General features: G+C 32.5%; 1 protein-coding gene across 1 annotated transcript; it reads right to left on the bottom strand.

The window, feature by feature from the left end:
* Nucleotides 1-961: 961 nt before the first annotated feature.
* Nucleotides 962-23017, bottom strand: LOC142329535 (uncharacterized). The gene is made up of 5 exons (XM_075374206.1): nt 22988-23017; nt 19543-19698; nt 17850-17896; nt 9964-10048; nt 962-4315 (listed from the first exon to the last, which is right to left on the bottom strand). Exons 1-5 carry the CDS (start codon nt 23015-23017, stop codon nt 4265-4267), a joined length of 369 nt encoding a protein of 122 aa, XP_075230321.1. The 3' UTR covers nt 962-4264.
* Nucleotides 23018-23411: the final 394 nt, after the last annotated feature.

Genomic DNA, 23411 nt, shown 5'->3' with positions numbered 1-23411 from the left:
CAGACTCAGAATGGTTCGCAGAAAAGTATGGTCTGAATGCACCACACAAGTCCTTTATCAAGCAGCTGTAAACAAGTTCCAAGAGTCAGGGAAAGTGGTAGATACAGCCATGTCATCGATTGAAAGTTTAACACCAGAAAAGTTTATCAACATGCAAGAAATCTGTGCGATGCCTGACTAGCTAGTCTGGTCTCTCTTGGTAATGCCCACACAGCATTGCACAGGTGTTTAAGGATGCATCTGTACAGAATTTGTGTTGTTCATTAGTTGTTAACCTGCAGATACTGGAAAACATGTAACTTTCTGTTAGCGGTTCATGTCATCTACAACGCCAGATTGGGAAGAACACGATGATGATTGGTTTTGGTCTGTCAAGGTATAGTTCCAACTTCATGGGTATGTGAATGCACAGAATTCATGCATTTGGTGTACAGAAATTCCACATCAACTGCACGAATCTCCTCTGCATGGATAAAAAGTAGGTTTTTGTTGTGCAATTTCACGTAGGTGAATCTTAATGGCATAGTGAACAATGAGTGTTACATACAGGTGGTGCAACAATTTGTAAACACTATACCTGCAGACCAGATAAAGTACACTTGGTTTCGGCAGGACAATGCTATGGCTCATACAGCCAACACTATGACTTTCTTGGATCAGTGTTTTTATAGACAAGTGATTCGAAGAGTTTATTATCCATTACAAGAAAAAAATGTTTGTGAACCAAATGAAAAAAGGATATAAAACAACTCAGTATACGAGACGATAATAATAATTCTTGACAACTTACAAATTAATAGTTTGTAAATTCTTATTACCACTGTATATATGTATATATCACTAGATACATCTTTCCTTTAGATTTAATGCAATTTAATCTCACGACCGACTTTTCTTTTTACCAATTAATAAATGTTGAAAAGAAAAATTATTTAAGATGTAGGTTAATTAAAAAATATAGTAACAAAAATAACATTTATTACTTTTCATATTATAGATTTTACATCAATACATAAAAGAATCAACAGCTATACTTCCCTTGTTCCCAAGTGTATTTAACAGATGATTAAATTTTTAATAATTTATATAATTTCTTTTTAATTCACAACAATAAAATAACTATGTAACATAACTATAACATTATAAAATATGATTTTTACTCGCTTTAAAATAATTTTCCCAAAAATATTTGTAATATAGAATATTAAATAATATATACAAAATAAAGAATATCATTAATATCTAACATTTTAGAGATAATATACAGTAAACTCATCAAAACAAGTAGTGTCCAGATAAATAAATGAATACAAGGACAAAATGTCAGTTGTTGAAGTAATTAAAAATAAATCAGTCCACATTTATATTTAAGTTTCTCTTTGGATAGATAAATCCAACTACATAATATTAAAATCTAGTCATTACTGATCACATAATTCTATTATTCGTTAAATAGAAAAAAACATTCAGCCGTTTCTCATACACATTAAACTGAGTATCAGAGTTAATGAATTATTTACACATTTTCCATCTCTTGAATTATTTTAGAAGTAATTATTAAAAAAAACAAATTTTCTAAAAGTAAAACTAATTTTAATGAAATTTAGGTAGGTGGTTTTTTTTATGCTTAAATTAATGAATTAATTATAAAGTATATAATGACAATTATATAGCTTCCAATAATATCACAAAACCATGTTCTGACAATATATGTGGAGAGTTAATAGCAAGGAATAACGATGTGTATAAGACTAAAATAAGTTCTACTTTTGACAAGAATCCTTTTTTTATAAATTTAACAATTTAATTAGCCCACGGAAGTACTGAATTTACTGTATACTAAAGTTCATTTATATATATATATTAAAAAATAATATTGCTTACGTATATTAGATAAACGATTAAAAAATTACTAAAAAAGATATTTTAAATATGAGAGATAAAAAATATATTATTTTAAATAAGTATTTATTATTATAATAAAAATAAAATTAATGCCAATAAATAGGGTCAATACAACAGTAGCATAATACTTTTAATATAATTTTATGAATAATAAATATTATTATACAATGCTGTGAAATCATAATACCATCTAGTTGAATGTGAACATTTCTATTGTCTGGCATGTAATATATATTAAATATTTATGTATTATTAATTTATTATTATTATTATTAACATCTATTAATAATAATAATAATATTTAAGTCCAACATAATAAAAACTTATCATATCAGATTTCATATTTCAAATAAGATATATTCATATCAACATTTTTTATTAACAGAAAATATAAATAATTCAGATAATGTTAAAATTAAATCCAATGTATCAATCACTAAAAAAATTATATATTTGAGAATAAAATAATTACCAACACTCATTATTTTGATTAAAAAAAAAAATACTGTTATTCCTAGAATAGATGAAGTAAATTTTAAATGCAGATGTAGATTTTAAATCTAATATCATTAATTATGTTCACAATATAATATAAAAAATATATACCAACTGTTAATTAATCATATTTAAATCTTATATTAAACGACAAATTATGCAGCCTTTAAATTTTTATTTTTTCTTAATTTAAATATTAAAGTTTTGATTTAATACTGTTTGGTCATTTGTTAAAAAAAAAAAATAGTAATGAATACAAAATATCATATAATTTTTTATATAAAATAGTGTAGTTATATTTAGGTATTTAATAAATGTATTAAATATAATATTTAGGTATTTAATACAAAAATACCTGTATTTTGTACATAATTTTCCTTCATAGTGTTTAATAATAAATGTTTTTTTTTAAATTTATAATAATATTTATATTAATTTATAAAAGCAGTCTTTCCAGTATTTAAAAAATTTGATGTTTCTAAATTAAGCTTTTTAATATGGTACTATTAAGTGGATTAAAAAGTTAATTTTTGCATTATATAATTATAAATTAAGAGGAATTCAAGAGAAGGATTTATTGTTGATATTATTATAAATGCATTATTGTTAAAATATTAAGTAAAAAAGGATTTTTTTTTAATTTCAGGGGTTTTTCTCTCAAAAAATTTAATGACCTGACTTCTAAATACATAGGTATATGCTTTCATGGTGTTTGGACCTATTTTACAATGCTCCTTTATGAATAATGGTGTCATTAATGGAACTTGTCTATAACATAACAGCGATGTAACACTATAGATAATGAAGCTATAGAATATTTCCCAATTTATCTAACGGCAATATATTATTTGCCATATATATATATATATATATATATATTCCATTTAAATTGCATGCGCCATATTATATGAAAATTCACAATTTTATATGAATTTGAAGTATTAAAGTATTTACTTAAATGGTATTATATAAGTATTATGATTTACTTCAAAAAAATACTTTAAATTGTAATTAAAGTATTTAGTAAATTAAAATGTATGAATTACGTTAAAAACTATGACCTCAGTATAAAAAGTAGATAAGTCAATACAACCTTTTTAGTCAGTAAATTATTTATTAAAAGTTTAATAATTATTACAAATAAATGCTTTTATTTATTTATTTATTTTTTTTGTATTTTCATTTAATTAATTCAAATTATTTTTTTAAATCACTAAAAATTAATTATCGGTGAAATATTATTTCAGTTCATAAATAGAAATACAATTAATTTTTACTATCCTGTACAACCAATTTAAAAAGTTGAGAAGTAAAACAATAAAAATAAAGAAATTATTATGTATAACATTTCATATGGATATTGCAATCACAAATAATTTTATTTTTATTTATTTTTTAAGGTTTTTTATTTAAGAAGGAATATATATAAAACTAGAACTAATATAATTTGAAACAAAATATATTCCATTTTTTCTATTTAAGCTTTTATCATATTGGCACGATTTTATATTGTTTTTTAAATTATTTTAAAAGTGTGCTTTGAATTACTTTGTTATTTATTTAAAAAAATTATTTTTAAAAATTTATTTTATAAAAATAATAATATTATAAATACAACATAAATAGTAGAGATAAAAAAAAAAACAAAAGAAAGGGAGGAAGTAATGAACAAGAGAGGTGGAGGTAAAGATTATGAGGGAGGGAAATAATACAAAGAGGGTATGTAATAATACAGAGAGAGATGGTGAAGTCTGTCTAAATCTAATCCATCTATGTGAATATTTCAACATTGTCCATTGCTTTTAATGGTATTTCTAATAAATGTGATGTCACGACAATAAATAATTACATACAATATTATTGGTTAGACATCCAGTGCGATTAAATTTAATGGCCAAACATCACTTCTTTCCACCTGAAAAGATATTAAAGAATTAATAATAATCGTTTGAACTTAGAACTAATATATAATTACTATTTTAATTATCAATAAATTATATTCTATGACAAAATTTTTTAAACATTATATTTACATAAAATACAGATAGTTCAAACATTCATAAATGATAAGATGTCACGATTAAAAAAAAATTGATTAAACAAAAGAAGGATCAGGAAACAACTGTTATTTTTTTAAAATAAAATATTTAACTTTAAATTCTTAACATCTTTTTGAAAGCTATCTGAAAATAATTCCTAAAAAAAGATAAAAGAGGCCATTTCCTTTCAGTTTCTGTATGGCTATATGGAATCTTTTGAAGAGGAAAAAACACAGTATAGCTGAATTAATATAGGATTACTGGTCATGATGGTTGCTAACAATCTCCCTCCCCAATCAGGGGCCATAAGTAAAAAAAAAATATAGCTTGAGACCGAATGAAATTCACTCTTTCGTTCAATAAATACATATTTTTTAAATATATCTTTCATTCACTGATACTTTCCATATTAATTTTATATTGCTATGAAAAACTAAAAGTCTTCCAAAATAATGGAGTTTAATTTTACCGTGTTGCATCGATCATCTGCAAAACTAAATTATTCTTACTATAGTTCATTATCCAGATAGTGTAACAATATACGTACTTTACCTGAATGAACGAATTGTAGTAAGAGTTGTCTAAATGCACCACTTAATTGTTCTCAGCTTATTCCATTTATATCGTAAGTATTTCATACTTACAATATGATTACATGAAGAGATTGTCAGTTAATTTTTAGATTTTTTCTTACCTTGATAGGTGTACTACCAGCTAACTACCATTTTATGTCATATATTTTTTGTTAAAAGTTTGGCAACATATAACACTGCATCGTAGGTTAAGGTTTTTTCTGCCGACTTTTTTTTTTAAGCTGATCGAGTATGGTAATAGAAATTCCATGCCTGACCGGGATTTTAATTGACAAGTGCGTCTTATTAAAGTTGGGCCAAGCAGGGGGCAGCCGAGACTCCCCGACTATACCCCGAAAGTAAGTGAATTGGAAAAGGTTCTATGAAACTCTCCAACGGGATTACAGGCCAGCGCATCCTGAACTCCTGACCACACCGGAAGAAATCGACGACCCGGTCGAACGCGTCACATCGTCAATGACCGAGGCTCTGTCAAACAGCTCTACGGAAAAGACCACGAGGCCGATCCGTAATAATCTCCCACCTCACCTCTCTGACGCTATAGCAGAAAAACGCCGAATGAGGAGTAGATACCGAATCACCCTGTCCCCCGTTGATAAAAGGGCTTTTTATATTCAAACGGACAGAGTGAAACAGCTGCTGGCACAACATCGAAAGGATCCGTGGAATGAATACCTCGCCTCGGTCTCAGACGACCACTACACGGTTTTCAGGTTAAATAAAAAACTACGAGAAAAAAAGAAGCCCCGCCACCCGGTACTGGGGCAACGAGGCCTTCTGGCACATTCGGAGGCGGATAGGGCGGAAGTTTTCGCCAACACCCTGGAGAGCCAGTTAACTCCAAACCTCCCTCCCGCCCCGAACGATGACCACACAACCGAGGTAGAGTCCTTCCTCGTAGATTATTTAGCACAGGTGGAGGACGCCCCACTAGAAATAGACCAAGTCACTAAGGCGGAGGTTTCCGCTACAATCAAAACCACAAGCTCCGACAAGGCTCCAGGTGTTGACGGAATCGGTGCCCGCGTATTCTGGAATGTTCCACCCGCTCTTACAGCGACCATAACCACAATATTTACGTCAGTTACGTTGGATACTTTCCGAATTGCTGGAAAAATGCAAAAGTGGTATGCCTACCTAAACCTGGGAAAAGTCTACTCTTTCCCCAGAATTATAGGCCGATCTCCTTATTACCAGTGTTGTCAAAGCTATTCGAAAGGATTTTCCTGGAGAGTCTTAGGCGTCATTTGGGAAAAGGAGTACGACCTGAGCAATTTGGGTTCAGGGAGGGCCACTCGACGACCCTCCAACTGGTTAAAGTAATCGACAGTCTTGTCGGAGGCCTAAGTAGAAAAGCGGTAACTGCAACCGTTTTTCTAGATGTGGCTAAAGCCTTTGATAAAGCTTAGCATAGCGGCTTGCTGTATAAATTCGCACATACGACGATTCGCTGTCGCAATGTCAGATTGATACGGTCTTATTTACTAGACCGACAATTTGTTGTACGCGTAGGGGAACAATCTCCTCCACCAGAGACGTAGCCACTGGAGTCCCCCAAGGAGCAGTGCTTTCATCGTTCTTGTACACGGTGTACGTCAATGACATGCCGCTGTCGGAAGGAGTAAAAACGGCCCTATATGCAGACGACACGGCATATTTTTACGAGTCCGTAAATTTAGATTACGCGCTTCAGAGGCTCCAAATGCAATTGGATCTAGTAGAGCCGTGGCTCGATATGTGTAGAATCAAGGTCAACGGTGAAAAATCGGTGGCCGTGATGTTCATATACAAGACACGTGCTCCAGCCAGGCAGCTGGAAATCTCAGGAGAGAAAATACCTTTTGGGAAAACAGTCAAGTACCTGGGAGTAGTCTTGAACAAGCGCCTTACCTTAGGAGAACATGTTAAATATGTGACCTAAGGGGCAAAGGCCGTCAGAGCCTCACTATACCCAGTACTGAACAGTGCCAGTCCATACCCACTGGCGACAAAATTGCTCATTTTTCGGCTATACGTCCTGCCAATTCTAACATATGCTTACCCAGCATGGAAAGCTTTGTTGAACTCCACGCTTCAAAAGAAATTAGAAGCCGTCCAAAACATAGCGTTGCGGACGATATTTGGAGCACCGTGATTCATCAGAAACGTCACTCTTCGCTACGATGCGGGACTACACACCGTATCCGAGGTGGGGGTGGCGCAGGCACGCAGACTGTTCGGGAGAGCGGCCGTGTCCGAACACGGCCATCTCCGGGACATCTGCCGAGAGGACCGTACTCCACAGGGTATAAGAAAACGGCCCCATGCCGTATTAAACGAACCACCATGAAGAGGCGGTACGAGAGTCAAAAAATGACGAACCAGGCTTAGGAGCCTCTATGTCGCGTAACCTATAAATGGAAACCGCGCGAAAATTCCGGCCGCGAAAGTGACCGTTTTCACAATTAAATTTTGTTAAAACTATAAACACGTAGACAACACCTCACACCGTCCCACGAACAGACCACAATTTCATTTAGTCAGCATATCCGACTCTTTCCGGAGAACGGGGCGCATTTCTTCCTCCAGATAACTAGGGCTCCGGTAGGCGAATTCCTGCTAGCCCATAGGTGCTGGTGCCGAAAGGACTTCAGCGGATGGACTGAAGGGGAATCATGCCGGGATTACTAGGCTCAAAAGTTTAGTCTCCCACGGTCAGAACCAGTAAATAAATTTCACGCTGGTTCATACGGATGGGAACGCAAATTATCAAATCCGTCCATAAGTAAAACTTAAAATTTATAACCGCCACTACATAACCCATGAAACCCGCCCGATAATAGAAAGATACAGCAGCGAGGGACATTGTCCATGCTCTGCGATCTGTAGGGAGAAATATTGAAATTTCCGCCATTCTTGCGTTCCGTTCCGTTCCATTCGTACTTATGTACGAATATCCCTTCCACCCCTTTTTTTTTTTTTGTTTTTTTGGGTCCCTGGGTTATAAAATATCGAGAAATGCAGAAAAACCCCTTACCCTACTTTATGATCGGTTACCATACTTTCCTTCTTGCAGTATAGCTCTAGAACTATGATACCAGGAAAGCAAAAATCATTAAAACAGTAAATGAAAAATAACTTTGATAGAAGAGAAAGAAATTATATAATTTCAAAAACTTTATTGCAAATATGATTATTTCAAAATCCAAAAACCTTCTCCAAGGAACCATAATCATTTGATAAAACTGCATTTAAATAATAAGAATCATCCATTAGTTACAGGAATGTGTAATAAATAAAAAATGAATAAAACATACTTAAATGTAGTCCAATATACTCGTTCTGGAGAACCAGAGAGGTCAGAAATAATGAATGTTACGCATGATATCATATTTTCGAACAGCATTTTAACTATTCATTATTTATTTAGCAACAAGAAAATTTCATTTTAATAATTAATGGATTAAACAAATAAATAATAGAATAATTAACTAGTTTCATATGCCATATAGTATTTATGTAAAACAATTCTATTTCTAAAAAAAGAAAGATATCAGGTCGATATGTCAACTTCGAATTCGATGAAAATCGATTAGTTGAAAAAAAAAAGATTTCTTCTGTGTAAGTAATGTTATATTCATATAATAAATGAATTTCCAATATTTTCATCCTGATACTAACTGAAATATAATCTGTAATTTACTTCCAGCAACATGATATTACACTTAAATTGAAGGTTATCTTTTCTTAACATTCAATTCATTTGCTAGTTATATAATTTTGTAATAAATGTTATGTTATTTATAGGCCTACAGGAAATATCGATTTTAATAATATGGATGGTATATATTTTAAAATAACGGACGATATATTTAATTATAATATATCTTACCCAGATAAACCAGCTCCTAACAAAACATCAGTATTAAGGTTAGTCGCAAAATTTAGAGAGACCGGTTCTGTTAATAACAAGGAACACAAAAGATCTGCGTCGATGTTGAATACAGATACAGTCGCTGAAATCAAAGACCGATTACTCGCCTCGCCAAATAAATCGATCAGACGTTTGTCTGTTCATCGGGCGACCAAACAATTACAATTACGATATCGCATTCAAACGGTTCATCGACTTCTAGAGCCGGACAAAGAAAAACGGCTACAATATTGTCAACGGTTCCGTCGATTTCAGCGTGACGGAATTAATGTTATCGATTCGTTATTTTTCACAGATGAAGCACGGTTTCATTTGGATGGCTACGTAAACAGCCAAAACAGTAGAATTTGGAGTGCTGAAAATCCCCACGTTTATCACGAAAAACAATTACACCCGCAGAAGTCGGGCGTGTGGTGCGCGATATCGCGGAAGAAAATAATCGGTCCTATTTTTTTCGAGTACACCATTAATGCAGAACGATATCAGGATATTTTTTTTTTTCAGTTCATCGCACTCTTGGAAGAGGAAGACAGACACTGCCGGCTACAACATGACGGTGCGACATCGCACTACGCAGGTTCAACTTCTGATTTCGTTGAGGAGTTCTTTGGTAATCGTGTTATCGGTCGAGGATTGTGGCCACCAACATCTACAGATTTGACTGCGGCGGATTTTTTTCTACGGGGTTACCTCAAAGAAAAAGCCTACAACAACAAACCACAAACACTTGAACGATTGAAAGTCAATATTGAACAAGCTGTATTAAATATCCAGCGACAAACTTTGAAAAAAGTTGCAAGAAACGCTGTAAAAAGAATTGAAGCTTGTATTCAAGAAGATGGCGACCACTTCCAACGTTTACTCTAAATATAAGGTAATGGATGGTAATAATAAAAGTTACATTTACATTTACACATGCCTTTTTATTATTTCTAGACCTACCAATATAAGGTTGGGTTGCGTTTTATATGGGACACTCTGTATATACTATTTATTTTTGTTAATAATTTAATCCTACCTTTCTTTCCGCCAGCTTTTTCACCACCTCCTTTTTCTCCTCCTTTTCCCCCTTTTTCTGCTCCTTTAGCACCTGCTGCCTTTTTCTAATAAAAAAAAAAAAAAATGTATATTTTTATACAAATATATAATAATATATTTTCTTTTAAATTAGATGTAGATTACACTTAAACGAGCATATAAAAGATTAGGAATTGCAAAATTTGTTTAGTTAAATTTTGATTATGCTATACAAAGTAATATTAAAGAATGAAAACGAGCTTCATATTTCTACACTGAGGGATGGTAGAAACAAGTGCGGATCTACATAATTACAATATTTCTACTTTATGGTAATTTTGAAATGTTTGTCTTCCATCTTGGATCCGCCATATTGAATAAAACGTTTTTAAAATAGAAAGGTGGGGAGGTGATACATGATTTTAACGCAAAAATTTACTTCAAAAACAATGGCGTAAACCGTTTCTCAGTAAATGACTTTGTTTTCCAGTTATAAGTAGTTAAATTTATAAAACCGGAAACATTGTGGTAGTAATAAGAGGTAAAATCCCCGTAGTAACCTTTTGTATTTCGTATTACCTTCACAATTACATCCAATAACAAACTTTAAATAGTTAATATTGTAATTTGGCCCAAACATTAACAATAACTGCTTTCCCAATAATAAATAACATTAATAAACACCATAACTTAGAATTTGCAACACTACTACAAATTAAATGGCAGGTCAACTGATATTATTTACTTAATTAATTATCATATTATTTAATTTTAAAATTTAGTTAAATGTTTCCTGTTCTTAATTACTTCGTACAATATATTTTTTTTTTAAATTTTAACAATTTAAAAACTTTTGAGATTTAAAAAATGTATTAAAAATTTAGAGAATTAAATCAGCTTTTAAACTAAAACAATGCAATCGGTATTAGGTTACAACAATGTAAGTTATTAACTTCTCATTTTGGCTTCTTATTTCAACATACAAGTATAGTATTTGATTGTCTAAATTAATTGCGCATTAAAGAATTAAGTTATACTGCTTCAAATTTTTGTTCTCTATTGCAAATTTTATTACTTTTTTTTACGTTTTAGGGGCATGGACTGCTACGGTCATTAGCCCCTTTCCACATAAAAAAGAACAAAAACAGAAACATTTTCCCCTCTCTGTTAAAAACACTAATGACGTAGTCAACTATTCTTGTCGTAACATATCATCCAGAAGTAGACTTTTCAAGGAGTATTAAAAAACCCCAAAAGAAACACAACATAACAACGGTGTAAAGGGTCCTTGACACTTCAAAAACATTTAAAACTAAAAACTGAAAACACTTAAAAAAGCATTTCTAACGAAATGTCAGTACTATGAAAATAAATTCACTGTCAAACAAAAGAAATTAAGTACTCTTCATTTATTAAGATTTTTCAAAAAAAAAAACGTACCTCAATCATTAATTTTATCGCCTAGGTTTTCTCTTAGGCCATCTTTTCTTTTTTCGTTTTTCCATCTACCCGAGATCTCGAAGATGGAATTTTCCGATCCTCCGCAGCAAATCACGGAAGATCTCCTGCTGCCGACATTAGATGAAACCGGCTGTTATGGGGCGGTCATCATCAGTGCATCAGAGTCAAGACTCGATTACTCCATTCTAGAGCGTGAGGGACGGCCGAAATGCTCGCCCTTTCGTTTAACGGCCTCCGTGATTTCAGAGGCTTCATAATTAGTTTTTGAAAATCTTCCTTTTCCAAAATCTTTACTTTCGGTTCGCAGATCCCTGAGTGGGATTTTTTCAATATGTACTTCAGCGTCAGTCTTTTTCATTTTGGTTTCGATTTCCTTCGTCTTTTGACCGGTCGAATGTTCATTCCTTGGGTATAACAATCTTTTTTGTAGAGACATCCGCTTCTTTCTTCATCGTCTTTGGATTATTTTCTCTAATCGGTCGACTCTTGAATTTGTAATCGATGATACGTTCGACCGTGCTTGCCAATGTTGGTGCAAGTTCAGAAATTACGTCCTTTGGTTTAGAAGAAGCCGCACCAACCTGAGCATAGGACGTAAGCTTCGGTGATCTGCTGAGCACAATTTTTCTGGCTTCGAAGTAGCTAACCTTTTGAATGGTCCTCACCTCCTGTATTGCTACTTCCTCTTTATAGATCGGATAGTTGACGATCTAGCAGATGTCCATGGCAGTTAACACAAACCGGCTGATCCTTGCAATGGATGATCCATTACATCATTCGGATGTAATGGATCATCACAAGAATAAATCTGTTTTCTAGACCATCTCGCGTCCTGAAGGGCACCCATACCAGAAGCGGATGAAGAGCTTCTAAACATCCTCTCCTTTTCAAAACTTACAATAAGATAAAATAACCCAGCAATTGCGACTCCTCCGGAAAAGGTGACGCATTGCTCCCTCCTTACAGGTAGTGCCCCGTTGTGGCGTATTCCTGCTAGCCTATTAAAGAGTTAGCACCGAAAGGACTTCAGTGGACGGTCTGAAGGGGAATTACGTCGGGAGGACAGGCTTTATAAGCCTAGCCTTCCGCGGTCGGCCCATGAAATGGGTTCGATAACGCTGGTTTAACAACGGATTGGAATGCAATCCGTCTTAAATTCACTAAAATAATAATAGACAAAAATTGAAAAATTAGATCCGAGATTAAAAATAACCTTTTAAAAAACAACCCCGATTAGAATGATCCAGCAGCAAGGGACTCTGTCCAGGTTCTGCGATAAAGTAGGGAGTAATAGACTCCTGCCAACTTTGCATTCCATTCCATTCCATAGACCATCTCGCCACGGTATATCCGAATTTCTGACATCCAAAATACTGCAGTGGAGTCGGGATAAAAGAAAGGACATCCAGTCTATGAAAGCCAGCCTTAATTTTCTCAGGACACTTAGGTTTGTTAAACGTTAAAACACGCGATACGGAGGCTACAACTTCTCCGTTACATCGGGTGTTCAAACGTCGACCTGTAACAAATCCTTGTTCTTGAAGCTCCTTTACGATTTCTTCTTCTGTACATTTTAGGAGGTCCACTGCACACAACTCCCTTGGATGTATTAAGTGTACCTTACGGGACAACCTCAACGTCAATGAGTTCTATCTTCGTAGCTTTCAATAGCCGTGATGACTGTAAGTCATTGACCGTCTCTACAAACAAGCCCATAGCTGTCCTCTTGGTCTCTTTTTCAGATCCTCCTGCAGCTTCCGTGATCCCACGAGCAATCACGAAAGGACTAACTTTAGAAAAATTCCTTTCTTTCTTTTTTTATCACCAGATACTTTGGAATCGGTCCAATGATCTTAGGTTGAAACTTAGTTCGGGTGTTCTTCTCTACCTCAATGAACTCAACGCTCTTCCTTTTCTTTGATTCCGAAGACAAAGGTTCTCCTGGACGAGGGTTTTTACGTACACCCACTGCCATGGAAGATGTGGATGTAGATGCTTGTATAACCTATAGTATCGTCAGTCAGTATTCATTTAATGTGAGCGGAGAGATGGTTGGGCGTGACCCGGATCATAGATCTTGCCTGGGTTCCTCTTGTCAGCCACCTCCCACAATTTAACCCGGGCCGTGGAGTCAGGTACTGCCTGACCCACGATACCCATATTCCAGGTCTCAAACGTAACAGTAAGGGCTCCGATACTGTTACTCATTCTAGAATCCCTACCAAGGATGAGTTACTGACTCACGCTGAGCGGCACAAGACATCGGCAGAGCTAAACTCACACCAGCTCAACCTCAACCCACCTTCACAACCGAGAAGAGGGACAAGCACTCCCCGCCCGTACTTCAGCATAAACAGATCCCACCCCGTTGCAAACAGCGAAATCGAGAATCCCGTACTCCAGAGGGGAGCTCCTAGGCAAAACCATTGCCCAGTTGACCGACATAAGTGAAGGTACCAAACTACCATGTCGTTGTCCGCCCCGGACGTATGCGTACGTGTTATTCACAGATGTAGGGTTAGGTTTGTCCAGGGCATTATTATTAAACCCACCGGGTTGGTCTAGTGGTGAACGCGTCTTCCCAAATCAGCTGATTTGGAAGCCGAGAGTTCCAGCGTTCAAGTCCTAGTAAAGCCAGTTATTTTTACACGGATTTGAATACTAGATCGTGGATAACCGGTGTTCTTTGGTGGTTGGGTTTCAATTAACCACACATCTCAGGAATAGTCGAACTGAGAATGTACAAGACTACACTTCATTCACACTCATACATATCATCCTCTGAAGTATTATCTAAAAACGGTAGTTACCGGAGGCTAAACAGGAAAAATAGAGAGAGAGAGAGAGAGAGAGAGAGAGAGAGAGAGAGGGCATTATTATTAACCAACCGGGTTGATCTAGTAGTGAACGCGTCTTCCGAAATCAGATGATTTGGAAGTCGAGAGTTCCAGCGTTCAAGTCCTAGTAAAGAAAGTTACTTTTATACGGACTTGAATACTAGATGGTGGATACCGGTGTTCTTTGGTGGTTGGATTTCAATTAACCACACATCTCAGAAATGGTCGAACTGAGACTGTACAAGACTACACTTCATTTACACTCATACATATCATCCTCTGAAATAATACCTGACGGTAATTCCCGGAGGCTAAACAAGAAAAAGAAAGGGGCATTGTTATTATAATTAACTTCGTTTGTTCATTTAGTTTTATTAAATAATAACGGATCCTATTAGTGAAACCAAAAAAGAACTCGTTGTGATTTACGGGTACAATGATAAAATTCAACCTTTACAAGAGGTATGTGATTTATTTAATAATAGATTTCAAAACAGTGAACCGATAAGTAAATCAACTGTGAGCAAGATGGACAATTCATTTTTCCGATTTTATTTCATTTTTCAGTAATGAAAACTAATTAATTAATAATTTAATAAATTAATAAATAATTACTTTTTTTATTTCATCTCATTTTTGCAACTTTGCTTATAATTAAAAACCGAAGGTTTATCAAAAAAACGGCTTTCGCCACATCGTTTTTCTCGTTAAATTTTACATTAAAATTATCTATCTTCCTATTTAAAAAAAAAAGTATGAATCAATATGACGAATGCAAGTAGCGGACAAAAATGTTAAAACTCACCATGAACCCACCCGGTTGGTCTAGTGGTGAACGCATATTCCCAAATCAGCTGATTTGGAAGTCGAAAGTTTCAGCGTTCTAGTCCTAGTAAAGTCAGTTATTTTCTACACGGATTTGAATACTAGATCGTGGATACCGGTGTTCTTTGGTGGTTGGGTTTCAATTAACCACACATCTCAGTAACGGTCGAACTGAGACTGTACAAGACTACACTTCATTTACACTCATACATATCATCCTCTGAAGTATTATCCGAAAGGTAATTACCGGAGACTAAACAAGAAAAAGAAAGAAACTCACTATGAAGTAGTAATTTTGTAACTATGCAGATCTTCACTTCTTTCTACTTCCTAACATACCTCACTTTTTAAATATGAAATACGTTTCCATAGTTTAATATCACCTGTGAATATTATTTTTTCCAAAAAGTAACAAAAAAGGTTTGAAAAAAAAGAAAAAGCTGGAGTTTCAAAATAATCTATAACTATTAATATGAAAGACGATTTTTTGCGTCGGTCATTCTAGACGGTTAGGACTCACAACCAATTGAGAGGCTGAAATTAGTTTCAAATATTTAAAAGTGTAAAAGACATCAAAATTTTTAAATTCTTTAATATCTGATTTTACTATATATGCGCCTTTACCTACACCATACTGTAGTAATGAATTAACTTGTTTTTATTTCATAAACAAAATTTTTGTTGGAAACTTTAAGTTGCATAATTGTAGGAATGTTTTGCTTGTAATTATAAAAAAGTACATTTAGGGAAGGCAAAGAAATTTAGGGAAGAAAACGTTTTATAAAATGATAAAGCCAAATTCCCTCACACGCTGAAGTCACAAAATAATAAAAGCTTTGTTAAAAATTATATAATTTGATATTCTATCTTCTAAAAACACCGAATTATTGTGAAAATAACTATGAAAATTATAACAGAATATTAACGCCGTTTGGAAATAGTTTTAAAAATGACATTTTGAAATTGCTGGTCTACCAAAAAGATCATTTGTTTTTGTTTTTTTTTTTTGTTTAACCTCCGGGACCACCATTAGGTATTGCTACAGAGGATGAGATGAATGATTTGTATCGTATGTGATAATGTTATGCCTGACCGAGATTCGAACCCGTGACTTCCGGATAAAGGCCGAGACGCTACCACTCACGCCACTAAGGCCGGCCTACCAAAAAGATCAGATTTCACTTAGTGTAACCCCACCGTTACCTTTAGCCCCACCCACTACTATTAGCTAACTACTAGGATTCACTGTATTCTTTTTTAACGGTGAATGAATTGATAGATCTGTGATAGAGGATTAAAAAGAAATATTAAGTATTGTAACTACAATAGAAAATGATTACAGAAGGTATTCGGGCCGTATTCCACGAACTTCAGGTACTGATTCAGGACACCAAAATGAGCACTGTGAACTGATAATTTTTATTAATTTAACATTATCATTTATTAGTAATAATTCTTTATTACATTTAGCGGAGGAAATAAAACAGGCAAAAAATTATCAGCTTACATTACCGTGCGCAAGCGTACTGCCGGGTTAATTATCTGCAACCCACCGGGTTGGTCTAGTGGTTAACGCGTCTTCCCAAATCAGCTGATTTGGAAGTCGAGAGTTACAGCGTTCAAGTCCTAGTAAAGCCAGATATTTTTACATGGATTTGAATACTAGATCGTGGATACCGGTGTTCTTTGGTGGTTGGGTTTCAATTAACCACACATCTCAGGAATGGTCGAACTGGGAATGTACAAGACTAACACTTCATTTACACTCTTACATATCATCCTCATTCATCCTCTGAAGAATTATCTAAACGGTAGTTACCGGAGGCTAAACAGGAAAAAGAAAGAAAGAAAGAAAGGGTTAATTATCTGCAAAAACTCGATTGTTTGTTAACGTATTTTTACAAATGAGGTGTCATTTTGTTCAAAAGAAAATGCTTAATAAATTTTGTATAAGTAAAGATTGGATAAACCTAATAATTATAAAGTTATTGAAGATTAAAAAATTAAGTTGGCCACCATTTTGAAATCTTTAAAGGTGACTTTTCAATTTTTTTTTTATTTTGTAGAATAAGACACTAGTCTTAGATTTTCCAAATTTAATTAAAAAATAATTTTAACCGTTTATGAGAAAAAATAATTTTGTTGAAAATCACAAAATGGCGTCCAGAAGGAAAACAAAGCAAAATAGGACTTATGTCGATGTGAACTTTTTTAATTATTTTGATGCCCTAAATTAGTATCTGAAGTTTTGAAAATAAGTCCCGGATCATTTTGTATACTTAAAAAATAAGTTTATCCTGAAATTTAATTCTTTCTCATTAGACCGATAAAATTCAATCTTCTGACTTGATATTTCAAGATTTTTTAAGCAAGAAAGTTTATACTCTCGCTGAGAATGGAATCAAGTACTTCTGGTCTAGCAGTCAGCGTGTACCCGTATACCAATTCTAATTACCAAGCTTATCAAGAACAAGAATTACAGGGTAATTCTTGTTGTTATATATATATATAAGCTAATATGTAATATATATAGCATAATATGCTATACTTGTTCTTTCCTCCTACCAAAATTACTAAAATCGTAACTCTGTCTTAGGCAGACATTTTAAAAAGCATGGAAAAATATAATAGATTCGTTGCAATAATTGATGTGTTTACAATGTAATTAATCTATAAAAGATCAAAAGGAATAATTAATATTACTCATAAATTATGTGCCATAATTATTTTAAATAACATCGAATAATTGCTTAGAAAAACTCACTTCTTCAGTAGCAGCAGCCGCACCACCTCCTCCACCGCCTTTACCACCTAAAAAAAAAATTAATTTTATTCCACATAGTATAAACACTACTTCAGAACTTGAAAGGTCACTTAATCTTAAAGGAAAAAAATATATGTTTTAGTTCAAGAACGCTCTCAAAAAAAATGGCAGAAGATATCTCAATCGCTCGAGTCAACCAAGAATAAATCTTATTAAAATATTAATAACGTTATCCAATTATTTTATCGAAAAATTAAAAGATACATCTTAAGCTAGACTTACGATAAAAGAAAACTTAATTAGAAATGGTCTTCAGAGTTGCACAAGATGTTTTAATTTAAAATTAAAAAAACTGAAAATTACGAAAATAATAATCTGTAAAGATTAATATCCGTAGATTTTTCAAGAAATTTGTATTACAAGTAACCTTTCATTGTTCGTCTATAGAAATAAAAATTTACAAACGAACTTAAGTTCATACAAAAACAAGAAAGAGGCATTAAATAAAAAATGTCCCTGGTAAAAAAATTTTTGTCAATTCCTGAGATCCATTTTTTGTCAATTCCTGAGATCCAAATGAGTAGACTACAAGAAAAAATAGCTTGTTTTTATTATAATCTTAATTACAGTAGGATAAAATAGGTTTATCAAATCAGAAGACATTTTAAAGTAAAATTTAAAATAATTCTTCTAACTGCGTATTTGTGAATAAACGAACATTTTCAAGTATTATACGTGTCAGTATTATAAGATATAAACTAGAATTTTTATTTTAAAAAAAGTCAATTAACTCGTAAAAATACAAAACTCCTTATAATAATTATTTATGAACTACATAATTAGTATAAAAAGTCTCCGAATGTAATACTTATTTTTGTCGTTCACTTCTATTTTTATTTTAATTAAACAATATTACGAAATTTATGTATTTTTAACGATTAAATACACTTTACTTACCTGACAGTAACTTTTAAAATAAAAATAAATGTATTATGTAAATCTCTAAATATACTTAGATTTTCACTAATTTAACAACCTAACAAAATAAAAATTAAAAAATATAAAAGATGTTTAAAATAAACAAGTATATTTTATAGTAATTTTAATTACGTTTCCTAAATTATTACGAAAAAAATACCATCCTTTGGCGTAAATATGATTATTAATATAAAATATATTATTCATTTATTTCATATTAATTCATCTTTCATCTTAATAGTTCTGGGTTCGAATTCCGGTCATGTTTAAAAACTATTACTTAGAAAAAAATACGTATATCATTATAGACAACTATAACTGGCTTTAAATACCTGTTGTAAACTTAATTTAATAGATAAAATCGCCAAAATTTGTTTATATTTTTTTTATAATTTCTTTTTCTTAAAATATTTGTCAGCAAATAATATTTTTTTGTAAACTGATTTAAATTTATTATTATTTTAAAGTGATAAAAAGTATAGAGTTGCTATTAATAATTTTTAAGATGTAAACATCATAAAATAGTGACAAAAATATAATCATTAATCTCTAATCACGCACATTAGCTGATCTAAAAATAACGTCAGATATACTCTATCGTAATTACAAATTTTATTCCGAGTAAGAATTAAAATAGAAATATTATTTTAATGTTATAAATAATAACGGAATAATTATAAACGAAAATAAATGTATTTATTTATTTTTAAATTACCTTTTCCTTTAGCCATTCCTTTTTATTAGAGCTGTAGAGTATCCCTGGCAGAGGTCGATAGAATTCTAAGCCAAATACAACTGTTGCCAACTGAGGTAAGCTAAACAGTGTAATACACACATTCCCTTTTTGCGATGATAACTTCCGATGCTTAATCTCTTAGTCGTATAATCTCTTATACCACATTTGAAATGAAAACTGATATCTTTATTCTTAAAAAAAATGTAATTTTTTTTAATACCTTAATTAAATTACCGATTACAAATTTAATTATTTCAAATTAATTACAAAAAAAGTAGCAAAATTATTTCATTTTTAGTTAAATTTAAGCGGGAATTATGTAGTTAAAAAAACAAAATCCTCAGAATTATAAAATAATTTCTTAATTTACTTTCCCAAATAATGAATTTATTTCATAAATTTTATTATAAAAAAATTCATCGATTATTTAAATTTCACAAGTTAAATAAAATAAAAAAGAACACCGCATGACTTCCTTGAACGCCTATTAAATTACACGTTTTTATTATATACACGTTTTTTGCTGCACTTCATTTAAACTTATTTCATTTGAAACTTAGATACGATCCTCCAATCCTTTAATAAAGTGAACATTACACGATTTTTGAATATTAGTTTTTATTAACATCAAATATTTATACGGTTATTAATCCAACAATCTTACATGAAATATTAGGATACAGTAAAAGTCCCTTTATTACTCGTATTATTAGATCAGTATTATTCGTATCTTCGTGAGTTGCTGATTAACAAACGTTTCAGATTTCTGGTGTGTCTAATAAATAAAAGTTAATAATAATTAAACTATTCCGTTTAGTAAACTCCTGTATACCGGTTACAAATGTTAATTTCGACCTTACGGTGTAAAATAATCAGTCTTTATTATTGGATTATTTCGTGAATAATCAAAAATGAAAAAGAAACAATCGTACAGAAAAAAGAAATTGAACATGAAGAAATATATCTCAAAAAAATCTGATGTGAATACCACATGACTTCCTTGTACGCCTATTGAATTACAACATATACACATTTTTTTTTTAGAATAAAAAGCACATAAAATTTTATTTCATTAATAACTTCTGATATTTTTCATATTTCTTTTTATTGTTATTATTGAATTACAATTTATCGTAAATTTTTTTTTACAATCAGTGGTTAATAATTATTAATAAATCAAAATATTTATATTTAAAAAAAAAGTTTAAAAAAGGAGGTGAAGTCTGATATCAACCGATGTGCCTTCCTCTCGCAAGATCCAAATATTTCATTAATTAAACTTTTGTTTGGCTTTAACTCTGGAACCAATGAAAATAAGTACCACTTATGATATATATCGTTGAAAAGCCCTCAATGAGGGCTTATTTCTGCAGTTAAGTCCAAAATTCAAATTCTTTGGATTTTGGGCTATTTTGACTTTTGGTTCAGTCGATTTCAATCAAAAAGGAAGGTGCACAACTAGATGTTACAACAGTCCTAAATACAAAATTTCAACATCCTACGGCTAATAGTTTTTGAATTATGCAAGATACGTACAGACGTCACGCCGAAACTAGTTAAAATGGATACAGAGATGATCAAAATGAATATTTCCGGTGAAATTTTAAAAACGAAATTTTTCGCAATCACAGTATTTCCTTTACTTCATATAAGGAAGTAAAAAAGTCAAGAAGATGAATATGAACAGGAAGGAAATGTTAAGAACAAGGGAAGAATAAAATAATTAAGAGAAGATGATAAATATTAAGAGGAAGAAAATATTAAAACCAAAGGAAGAATAAAAAGGAAGAAAATGTAGCAAACAAAAAAAATAAATAAACATGAAGAAAATGCTGCAAACAAAAAAGTAGTAAAAACATTAAGAGAAGATAATAAATATAAAGAGGAAGAAAACGTTAAGACCAACGAAAGAATAAAAAGATTAAGAAAATATGATGAATATAAAGAGAGAGAAAATTTGAAAACTAAAGAACGTGTACACAAAAAAAAATCAGAAGAGTTATAGAACCCAAAGAACGATTAAATGATTGGTAACAAAAAACAAATAAACGAAATGATGGTCAACTCCGACAGGGAGAATATTTGTCCGGAATTTTTGTCCGACAATATCAGAGAAGTAATGAACTAAAAGATAAGACTTTATTCAATATATTAAAGATCGAACATGTATGTGTATATGTTTTTCTTGTGAGGGTTTATTTTTCAGTCACTCTATAGTTAACTTTAATGTAGATAAAATTAAACAGAAATTAAATTCGAAAATCCAAAAATAATACGATTCTAGATTATAATTTTCAATTTATATAATCGTATGTTTCACCAACTATATTACTTATAAACATATGTAATAATGCCTATTAAATTACATATACACATTTTTAAAAGTACTTAAATTTATTTCACTAATAACTTTTGATTTTTTTCTCTATTGTTATTATTGAATTATTATTAAAAACATTTTTTTTTATAATCACGGATTAATAATCTTTAATAAATCAATCCTCCTCTATGAATCATGAGACCTTGCCGTTGGTGAGGGGGCTTGAGTGCTCAGTGATACAGAGTAGCTGGACCGAAGGTGCAACCGTATCGGAGAGGTATCTGTTGAGAGCCAGACTAAGGAATGATTCCTGAAAGAGGGCAGCAGCTCTTTCAGTAGTTGTTAGGGGCGTGAGTCAGGCGACTTAAACGGCCATATCAACATCACTCAGACCTCTGAGTACTGCGCAGCTGAAAGCAATGGAAAACTACAGCTGCTTTTTTTTTCCAAGAAAATGTGGCTCTCTGCATTTTCATATAGCAATGATGGAGGCGCCTTCCTTGGTAAAATTTTCCGGAGGTAAACTAGTCCCCCGTTCGGATCTCCGGGTGGGGACTACTAAGGAAGGGGTCAACAGAAAATTAAAAAATAACATTCTACGAGTCGGATCGTGGAATGTTAGAAGTTTAAAAAAGGTTGGTAGGCTAAAAAATTTGAAAAGGGAAATGGATAGGATAAATGTAGATGTAGTAGGAATTAGTGAGGTTCGGTGGGAAGAGGAAGGCGACTTTTGGTCAGGCGATTTTAGAATAATTAACTCAGCTTCAAATAATGGGAAGGCAGGAGTAGGTTTCATAATGAACGGAATATGTAGAACAAATTGTTAGGGATGTAGGGGGTATACTGAAATGAAACGACTAGCACTAGATAGGGAATCTTGGAGAGCTGCATCAAACCAGTCAAATGACTGAAGACAAAAAAAGAAGAATAAATCAATTTATAAGAGGTTATTTCTAAAGTAAAGACCGTTTCATTTAAAAAACATTATTCTGAAAACTTTATAAATATCTTTTATTTCTGTTAGATTACATAGCTTATACTACTTTACATAATCGCCACATAAATTAAGACGTTTATCATAGCGATACACAAACTTCAATATACCTTCCTCATATTCTTCTGCTGCCAGTCCATTTAGCCACTGATTAACAGCATCTTTATGTTCATCGTCACTCGCGAATTGCTTATCACTCAAAAATTCTTTCAATTTCCCAAACAAATGGTAATCAGAAGAAGTTAAGTCCAGACTAGATGGGCGGTGATCGTAAATTTCCCTTCCAAATGTTCTCAGTAAATCGCGTGTTGGACCCGCAATATGTGGACGTGCATTATCGCGCAGCAGGATGACACTGTCGGTCAGCGCCCAACGTCGCCGATTTTGAATGGTACGCCGTAACTTACGTAGAGTTTCGCAGTAGACTTTTACATTTACAATCGTTCCATGTGACATGAAATCAATCAGAGCAGATGCCAAACCGATCACAAAAACTGTGGCCATCAGTTTCCGTCCAAATGGCTGTGACTTGAC

The sequence above is a fragment of the Lycorma delicatula genome, chromosome 8 (assembly GCF_047948215.1).
Source record: "Lycorma delicatula isolate Av1 chromosome 8, ASM4794821v1, whole genome shotgun sequence".
NCBI classification, from domain to species: domain Eukaryota; kingdom Metazoa; phylum Arthropoda; class Insecta; order Hemiptera; family Fulgoridae; genus Lycorma; species Lycorma delicatula.
The sequence above is the reverse complement of the archived record's forward strand: the minus strand, read 5'-3'. Positions and strand labels throughout refer to the sequence as shown.

What these genes read in the sequence shown, in the direction of transcription:
- LOC142329535 (XM_075374206.1), bottom strand. Translation starts at nt 23,017, where the DNA reads ATGGACTGGCAGCAGAAGAATATGAGGAAG. An exon ending in AGCAGAAGAATATGAGGAAG is followed by an intron (nt 19,699 to 22,987) that starts GTATATTGAAGT and finishes TACGACTAAGAG; the next exon opens with ATTAAGCATCGGAAGTTATC. An exon ending in AGGAATGGCTAAAGGAAAAG is followed by an intron (nt 17,897 to 19,542) that starts GTAATTTAAAAA and finishes TTTTTTTTTTAG; the next exon opens with GTGGTAAAGGCGGTGGAGGA.